The 10,041-nt window shown below is 55.2% G+C and overlaps 1 protein-coding gene across 1 annotated transcript in view; it reads right to left on the reverse strand.

Moving 5' to 3' along the window:
• The window catches only part of JAKMIP3 (Janus kinase and microtubule interacting protein 3), an 82,863-nt gene that overhangs the window by 56,925 nt on the left and 15,897 nt on the right, over positions 1-10,041 (reverse strand). Inside the window, exon 2 of the mRNA XM_023185846.1 lies at positions 3,268-3,765. Within this exon, the coding sequence (XP_023041614.1) occupies positions 3,268-3,765 (498 nt within the window). The remainder of the gene's footprint in view (positions 1-3,267; positions 3,766-10,041) is intronic.

The following is a 10,041-nucleotide window of genomic DNA, read 5'->3' on the forward strand; positions in this document are numbered from 1 at the left end:
TGCCCGGCTCTCCCAGCCCCCCCACCTCACACCTGCCCGGCTCTCCCTGCCCCTCCACCTCACACCTAGATTTAACTCCACACACTCCCTCACAGCTGGGCCTGGGGAGCAGCCCTGCATGTCATCACTGGGTTTTAGAGGCCGGGATGTTCTCTCATAAATGACGGCCTTAAAGGAGATCTGAGGTCCTGGAGCCCTTGTCAGTTAGGCAAGTGGGCCCCACTGGGACAGGGTCCCCAGAAAGAAAGTGTCCTGGTGGCTGGATTCCTGGTGCCACCAGAAGCTCCATCACCACAGCTGATGCCCTGAGGGTACCTCTTGTGCTCTGGGCACAAAACCAAGTGCTCCCTGGGTTTTTCATTATTGTATTTAAATTACACAAAACCAGGATATAGACAGAGATAGCTGGGCTCTGGGAACGGGGCTGAGCATGAACTGATGGGAGGTGTGTCCCTGATGAGGCCTGGGCAGCTGTGGTCAGGGCTAGAAAGGAAGTGCCTCCCAACAGCTGTGCGGACTGGGCTGGGCTCCAACAGCCACCCCCGGGGGAAGGGGCGAGTCACGCTGTGGACGGGATGTGAGCCCCCAGCCAGTCGCTCCAAGCAGACCCAGAGTTCCTGGATGGTGGTGGTGGGAGCCTCTCACGGGCAGCACTGTCTTCCCACTGATGGGGTGTATATGTGTTTAAGCATCGAAACAATAAATAAAGGAGATGTCCCAAATCTATGGATTCTATAGGAAAAGATCATATAAGACTTTGAAATAGGCAAGAGAAGATTTCTGATTGTCCTTGTACTGGAATGCCAGAGCCCCTGGGGACGACCTGACCTCAGGAGCCTGTGCCTTTGTCTCTGATTAGGCTGTTCTACGACTCCACGAAAAGAACAGTTAAACTCTGAGAAGGGTGTGAGCAAAGTGCTCATTTCCTGGGCACAGACGGACACGATTCCTGCGCATGGGAATGCAAATGGTTTCTGTCAGGCAGGGAACGCGAATCTCTGTGGGTCAAGTCCTCATTTGCATTGGTTGAAAGTAATGAGTTAATAAAATCTTTGACATATGTTCACTGTTTGTATGAGAGTCATGATTACACCCTCTGTTAAAATTTATCCTTGAACAGTTTAGTTAAAATCCCAAAATTCCAACAGTGTTTTTATTTAGAGCAAAGATGATTCTGAAATTTAGATGGAATTGTAGAGGGCCAAGAAGAGGCAGGTTACTCTTTAAGGCGAACAAAGTGGGAGAACGTGCTACTCCAGAAATGAAGCCTTTTTATAAAGCTAGAATAACTACTACAAAGTAGGGTGGAGGAGGGACTGACGATGAGACACACCAGAAAGTCCACTCTTGTAAGAACAGGTGCGAGTTGGCAGAGAGGCGCTGTGGGAAGTGGAGAGACGGTCTTTTAAGTAAGGGCTGCTACAGACATACGTATGGAAGATGGAACTATAACATGTTTAAAAGATGAGGCTTCCAAATGTTGGGATCAAAAGATTTCCTAAACAAGACAAAGTGAGTGCCAATCCTAAAGGGGAAGATAAACAAATTAGACTGTTTTACTTTAAAATGTAAGACCTTAGATCATAACACGTTGCTGCTGAGAACGGGGAAAGGTAACCCACAGAAGAGGTAACACACCTGTACTTCGGGGTAGGTTTTAGGAGCAGCCTGCCCCTGCCTGCAGAAAAGCCTGTGTGGAGGGGGAGATCTGGTGAGGATGGAGAGTGAAGACACAGGTTGGAGCATGCTTTCGAAAATTTGAAATAAAATCCAGAAGAATCAGAGGATTGACGAGTAGCTGCCTCTGGGGCTCAGACTGGGGGTGAGAGGGGATGGCAGGGAACCGCTGGTTTCTGTTACGAGCCTTTACTTAAGAAAAAAGCCGTCTTCCTCTACTGAGAGCATCGAATCCAACCAGGACAAATGAAAGGGTCATGTGGCACTGGGCAGAGGCAGCCGCCTGTCCCTCCCACCTTCCCGGGACAGTGGCAATGCTTCCTTCCTTTCCTGCACAGAAAAGCAAGCTTCGCGTCATGCGAGGAAAGCACCCAGTTCTTACGAGTGCTGGCTTGGGCCGGGTCCTTGGGTTGCTAAGGTGACATCGATATATGGCTCGGGACAGGGCGAAGAGGTGTAGGGGAGGTTGGAACAGGGACCACTTTGGAAAGGAAGGGGATCACCCAGGTTAGGCATGTTTGGGGGCACCCATGTGTACGCCGTGGCAAGGTCATATTTACTCCACAATGGCTGGTTCTCCCTTCCTGGCTGTAGGTGTGGAGAGTGGCTGCCCCTCTCTGGGAGTTCCACCTGCTGGCCCAGCCTGGAGGCCATCCCTGGAGACCAGAGGCCCCAGGAAGCAGGCAGAGGAAAGCCGCCCAGGTGCACGGTCACACCACGTGGAAAGACCACTGCAACCCATCAAGGTGCCCGGGGCTCCAGGTCCTAAAGAGGCACAGGGCTGGGGCATGCACCTCTAAGATAAAGATCCACTTCCCCTCAAATCACAGGACAGTCTCCTCTCCAAAGGACAAGGGGCATCGGGTGCAATCAGTCCCTTGCAATCCCCGGACATTCTCGTCAGCTGAACCCCAGGCCTTTGAGAACATCGACTCTACTGGTGCCTGCTATGGGTGCCCGAGTCTCTGGAGCTATTAGGATGCTCCAGGTATAGGTGCCAACATTAGACCTCATTGACCCACAAATCCGGCAGCTCATCTGGTCCAGCCCAAGCGCAATGGTTCTGCAGAGATGGGGACCTCAGGGCAGCCGGAGGCCATTGCACCCCCCGGGGCCTCCTGGTCTCGCCTCTCTCGATCCAGTGAGTTCAACTGGAGAATCACTGGATAATTCCCTCTGAGTCCCCCCATGAAGACGTGTGGGACTCCTGCTGCAAAACACTGAGCCCTGCCTGGCGTCAGGTATAACCCGGGACACTAAGAAGAGGTGTCCATGAACCCCGCGGTGGGAATGGGCAGTGCCGACTTCCAGGTTTCTTGCTCTGGCCCAAGTTAAGAAAGGAAGTAGAGCTGGTGTTTGTGGAGAAGGGGAGGTGAGAGTTTGGCCTGCCCTATAGGGGCCTGACTGTGGGTCTGACCCTTTTCTAGTGGTCTCATGACTCTAGGGTCCTCAAAACCAACAGGGGTGGCATGAGGAGCCTGTGCTGAGAATGTGATGGGGGTGAAGCCAGAGCCGCCCAGGTGCTACCTGCATGCTCCCTGAGCCCACACCTGCACCCTCGCCCACACCCGCCCCTGCCCGCCCACGTACCAGCCTGCGGATCTCCCGCTCACACTCCTTCTTGATGCGGGTGATCTCCTCCTGGTGTAGGTGGTACACACTGCGGATCTCCGCGGCCTTGATCTTGTCCGCCTGAATCACCAGTGTCAGTGCCTCCTCCACCTGTCGCTTGGCGCCCTTGAGCTCGGTGATCTCCTGCTGCATCTTGACCTTTTCCACCTCGAACCCCTTCTTGGCCTCCTCCTTGGCCTCGGACAGCAGCACGGTCTTGACCTTGTCAGCGCCACCATCACGCAGAGCACTGAGCAGTGCCTGCAGCCGCTGGTTCTCGTTGTCCTTGATCTTGATGACCCTGAGCAGCTCGGCCTCATGCTGCCGCAGCAGCGTCTCACGCACGGCCTGTAGCTCCTTCATCTTCTCCTCGTGCAGCTTCGTCTTGAGCTCTGTGAGCAAGACTGCGGTCTTGTGCTGCTCATGCTCGCGCACCTGCCGCAGCTCCTGGTTTTTCTCGCGTTCCACTTTGCTGACCTGAAAGACAACAGCGAGACCGACTGTGGCAGGAGCTCCAGCCATGCACACACTCACGCCTGAATGTGTATTTGGGAGGAGCGTCCATGATGCACACTCACACATCTGAATGTGCATTTGGGGAAGATTTTTTTGAAACTTGGGGGTTATCTTCCATTCTGGAATCACCCCTTAACAAACATGGCTACTAAAACCTGGAATCAAACCTGACTGGTGGAGGGCAGGAACGTGCACTCATCGCATCCACAGGAGAACCCTCAGAGAGGACACTCCAGCCTGGAACACAAGACCACGGACACACTCAGTCCACGAAAGTCTGTGCACCTCATCCAGGATCAGGTCATACAGGGGAGGCAAGACCGTGGTCACCTCCCAGGTGGATCCACCAGGAAAAGGGTGGGACTCTTCCCCTTGGACATGGCCCACCGAGGAGCGGGCGGGGGCTGCCCTGAGTTGGGACGGGGCTGTACCCTGCAGTGTCCCCAGGCAGCTCCCGCTCCGTTCCCTGCATTCCCACCCACATGGCAGGAGCTCCGCTTGTGTCCCACGATGTTCTCGGCAAACCTGGAAACAAATCTGAGCCGCTGAGCCATGTGGGTGATGTCTGAAGGGAACGCTGGGATTTTTGACTCTGGGCCATGTGTTTTCATCCAGGTGCTCAAACCTTTGTCCATACCGTCAACCATCCACAAAGTGGCAGTGGGTGCTCAAAGTCCATTTATGGGATGAAAAAGTGGCTGAAATCCGGATTTGCCCTGGATCTCCAGCAGCACCCTGGCCCCCTTCCCTGCCATTTCGGGACTCTGGTGCCCCTACCCAGCTGAGCGGTTAGGCCTGTGGTGGACTCCTGCCCACTTCATAGCGTTTGGGTCCCTGGGAGATTGCTCTTGTGACTCAGGGTTTCCGCTCACCTGGCTGCCCATGCTCCCCACAGCCCCCATCTTCTGGCCTCACAACTCTGGGGTGCACCCACAGCCCTGCCCTCTTCCCTCTGTTCCTTCCTGGGCCTCCAAGACCATTGCATGCTGCTGGCCCCCAAGCTCTCATCACTGGCCCAGCCCCGTCTCTGGAACTCTGGGGGCCAGGCCTTGGTGACTGTGAGGGTCCTGTGGCCTGCATGCGGGGGGCTAGCCTGCGAGGCTGCCTCTCCGGGACCCCCACTCTCTGACCCCTCTTGGGTCTGGCCAGTGGGTAGCCCCAATAGGACACAGGGAACATGACCACAGAGACACCACTAGCAGGCCCAAGAGGTTCGTCTGCGGCCCCCACTTCTGTTGGGAGGTGGCCCTGCTCCCCAGGCTGCATCTCTCATAACAGACGCCCCCCTTGTCCCTACAGACGCAGGATGGAGTCAGCTGTGTCCCCACTGGCCCCGGCTCTTCCACCTCCCCCGCCTACTCAGAGAAACAGCCCCTGGGTAACCTCTTGGCCATGCCCCGGGCATCATCTGCTTCCTGCCAGGACTGAGGAATACAGCCACACAAGGGACAGCTCACGTCTCATCTGTCCAAGCAGAACTCTCTGCCGCAGCCCTGCTCCCAGGCAATGGCTCCTCTCAGCCAGAGCCTCTGTTCTTGGCTCCCATCCTTCCTGACGTCCCGCTCCCAACCGTCGGCAAACCAGTCAGCTCCCGCTCTGGGTACCCCCAAGCCTGCCACCTGCTCTCCTGCCCAGGGCCATGTCCTCTTCCAACCCACCTCCCCCCGCTGTGCCACAATCCCACAGAAGAGGGGTCCCTTGGAGCATAAAGCTCAATGCTTCAGCCCCCTGGGGACCCTCAGGTGCACTTAGAATATAAGCAGGGTCCTCACAGGAGCCACAGGACCTCATGCCCCATGGAAAGGGCACCACAGAGAATGAAACGCAGGTTCCAGCCCCCACACCCATGCCCACACCCTCTCCCACATTCACACCCTCATCCACGCTCTAACCCATACCCACACCCTTACCCAAGCCCATGCCCTCACCCACGTCCATGCCCTCACCCATGCCTTGAACTTGGCATTTCGTTTTCTTGGCAACTCTGAACTTGGCATTTTGTTTTCTTCCCCCATAGCTGTAGGAATTCTGATCCCACAAAACCTGGACCCCCGACTCCTCCCCGGCCGGATGCCCTCCTCAGCACGTGGCGTGGCCTCTGAAGGTTCCTGATGTCATCTCCTCCTGGCCCAGCACAGTCCGTCCCCACGCTAGGGCTTCTGTCCCTGCCCTCCCAGGCACACCGATTTTGTTACTTTTTTTCACTTTCTGCACAGCGATGATCACTCCGTAAAAGTGCTTATTTCTCTCTTTGTGACTGTCTTGCCTCCCTCCCTTCCGGAGGCTTCCTGGGGTTGCTGGGGGAGGGGTTGCTGGGGGACAGGTGGCTGCTATTTCCCCATCAGGACATGTGGCACTGACTCATTCTGCTGCTACCTGGCTGGCAGTCCTCCTGTCCTGCAGGGCTCAACCCTCAGCCTTCCTTTTGGTCCACCCAGACCCCACAGTACAGAGCAATCCCAGCCACCACGCTCTCTCCGAACCTTGCTCGAGGCCCAGAGATTCCACAACCGCACACGGGCCCAGCGAGCGTCATTGGTCCAGCTGAGTTCCGCCGACTCCCAAGAGGCCGGAGTGAGCAGACACGGTCCTTACTTCGGCTTCCACTTAAGGTGGGACCTTCTGCTTTTCCAGTTCACACTGAGTTCAATGGTAAAAAAGCGAGATTTTCCAGGACATTTCTATGCCACTTGGGGGTGGGGACTAGTGAGTCCTCTCCTCCCATGCCGAATCCCCTTCACTTGGGCTCCCGAATGCGCGTGGTGTAAGGGAAGGAGGCTGGGGAGGCTGTTCTGCTCACCGTGCTTGTGGGGCTGTGGCTTGGGGACAGGAGGTCCTGTGCGAGGCATGGCAGAGCCAGAACTGACGTCCACACTGTGCCCAGAGCCCAGCTTGCACCTCCTCCAACCACGCAATGATAATTTCACCTTCATGAAAACTTGAATGGGAATCAGTAAAGAAATTATGCAGCATGTGCCACAGAGATGGGGTCAATGGTGTCGAGTCTGGTCTCGAACTCCCGGGCTCAGGTGATCCGCCTGCCTCTGCCTCCCAAAGTGCTGGGATTACAGGCGTGAGCCACCCCACCAGCCCCTTATATCATTTTATTGATGTCCTTTAGTTCCTTTTGAAACAGCCCATCATAGCTTCCATCTGTTTTGGAGCATTTGTCCGGTATGGTTTCATTGTCTGCAGGAATGCTTTTCTACTTCTTATTTTTGTTATAGTAACTTGATAAGATTTATTTCCTGTTGTTCACTTCTGTTATTTCAGTCTTCCTGAATTTCCCTGAAATATCTAACTGGGTTCTGTGTCGTGTGATCACTTGTAATTCCACACAGTGAGCTCTGGTGTCTATTCTCACACCTCTCCTGGGATCCACAGGTGGGCCAGATGTCGGTGACTTGTGGCCATCTCCCCACTGTCCCCCCGGTGAGCTGCGGTCATCTCCCCGGCATCCCCCAGGAGCCACGGCGCTGCTATTTGCTGCCATCTGAGTTAACAACCACAGGCAACCAGAGACTGGTAAATCTGCCCGGGGGCTGGGGACAGGCCTAAAGCAGGAGACGCCTTGTGGGGTGGAAGGGATCTCTGGGCAGAGGCACAGGGTGGGGGCAATTGGGTGCTGGGCTGTTCTTCATCTCTTACTGCACAGGGCATTGTAACATAGGGCCAGGGTAGAGAGTCACTGTTTAAATAGAGCACCTAGAGTCTGAACTATTGACATCTGAGGCTCCACCCTTAGAAGTCTAAGGGGTTAGGGAGAGCTGGCATGGAGCTGCGAGGTCCCAGGGGACGCAGGGGAGACCCACAAGGCCTGCTGATTGCTCAAGCCTTACCTATCCTGTTCCCCTCACCCTACTCATGTGCAGACCACACATATGCACGCACACACAGGCACACACCACACACATATACACACATGTGCACATACACATGCACACACGTGCACACACCACACATATGCACCCACACACATGCAAGCATCACAGACCACACACCACCCACATGCACACACCACCCACATGCACACACCACACACCTGCACACACACCACAGACACCACACACCACACACATGCACACACCACACACATGCACACATAGGCACAGAGGCACATACCACACACATGCCCCCCCACATGTGCATACATGTGCACACACCCCACACACATGCCTACACACATGTGCACACACAACACACATGCCCCCTCCACATGCATGCGCACACATACACACACGTCCGCACACACATACACACGCACACATACATGCACAGGCAGAGACGCGTACACGCACACCTAATGGGGCTTGGAAACCTTGCGGTTTAGGCCATCAGGGGGCTCTGACATGTGTGAATGAGGCATTTAACCAAAGTCGTTTCTGAAACATCCACTAAACCTACTTCTGAAAGAGTCAAGGATGACGTCTCCTTCCTCTCACGCCTGCCCAGATTGGGTCACATTTTGTGAGCCCCAATGTGCTTTTCCGCCAGTTCAAAACAAGCACCACCCTGATCTATGGGACACTAGGTGTTTGTGCGTGTTTCTGACGGATGCCCCATCCCTCCCTTAACCAATGGGCTTGGGCAGCCACACTGGTGTGGCCCTGTCCAGCTGCAGGGGTGAAGTGGGGGTGAAGCAGGGGTGACCTGGGGGGAAACCAAGCCAGAAACCCGCAGGTAGCCACAGGCCTGGCCACCCTTCAGGGGTAGAGTCCGGACAGCATCGGGACAGACCCTGAAAGGTGGACAAGAGCTGGAAGTGTGGATACTGGCCAGGCCCTGAGGCCCACATGTGGGCAAGGCCACATTTTCCAGTGGACAAGGCCCCAGTGCAGCGAGCCCAGCCCAGCCTGGCCACCCAGATGGCTCCGTCCTATGCCTAGAAACAAGGTCACCCACGTCACCTGCAGACCTGTATTTCAGCAGCGACAGGCGCCACTATTCTCCCTCCCTGGGTCAAGATCAGCTTCAACCCTCAGGCCAGACCTGGATGCCACAAGGATGGACCATTCCCCACTCGTTCGGGTGAGATCCAATGACCAGCACAAAGTGGCACAAAGCTGGTGCTCCCAGGACAGGTGGCCACAATGCACAGTCCTGACCAGGCCACACCTGGGTAAGGCCCTGAGGGACACCTGAGCAGCAGGAACTGTTCAGGCAAACCTGAGGTCACCCACCAGAATCTGCAATGCGCTGAAAGGTTTTATCAGTTGTTATTCATGAGAATTGTTGGCATCTGAATCAAAAATACATTCCAGGAGTTGAGATTGTGTTGTTACTGTTTTAAACCGTGGAGAAAAGGCACTTCTTCTAACAAGCAACAAAATAGCCCAGCAAGGGCCCTGTCTGGGGTTGCGGGAGGACATGCTGTGGGGGTCCTACATTCAGACCACAGTGCCGAGACCCCCTGCCCACCATGGGCCAGGTTCTGCTGCCAAGGGCCTTGCTCTCCCACTCCGAGGAGTTTCCAGCACATCCGGCCCAATGCCCGCTTATGGCCGCACATGGCCATACTCATTTATGATGTCACCAAATGTTCACGGCTCCAGTGGGAGCTGGAGGACTGCTGAGCCCTCAGGGCTGCTCCCAGGCTGATAGAATCTTAAATGAAATGGACAAAGGTCCTTTCAATTTTTTTCACGAGTAACTTTTAGTCAAACCACATTTCTACTAGAAACAACATTTTTCTCTACAGTCTTATTTCCAGAGAAAGTTTCTTCCGCTAACCTCCAACAATTGCTCTAGAATTTGGGGTCCTCTTTGGAGACAACTATTTAAGGACTATTTCCTTTATGCAAATGACAAATACTAAAGGGGAACACACCAACCTCCTCTACCAGGCCTGTCCTGCTGTCACCGAGTCACAGGTCAACATCTCTATTTTAAACCAGTCCCCTGAGATGACTCCAGGATAATGCAGAAAACTACAGTTCAAGATCAGGGCTGTGGCGCCTAGAAGGGCTCAGATGAGTGCAGCTGGGCTGACAAGCGGCTGTGGGAGACCCTCCTCTGGGCCGCTGGTGGGATCCCAGCCCATCCGTAGCAGGGGGCCCAGAGTGCCCGTCTGATCACAGAAATGTACCACTGGCAGGACCCCAGCTGCGATCGCAATGACCCTCCAGGGTGTCCCCAGCCGCGATCGCAGTGACCCGCCAGGGTGACCCCAGCCGCGATCGCAGTGACCCTCCAGGGTGACCCCACCCGCGATCGCAGTGACCCGCCAGGGTGACCCCA

The sequence above is a fragment of the Piliocolobus tephrosceles genome, chromosome 9, assembly GCF_002776525.5.
Source record: "Piliocolobus tephrosceles isolate RC106 chromosome 9, ASM277652v3, whole genome shotgun sequence".
NCBI lineage: Eukaryota > Metazoa > Chordata > Mammalia > Primates > Cercopithecidae > Piliocolobus > Piliocolobus tephrosceles.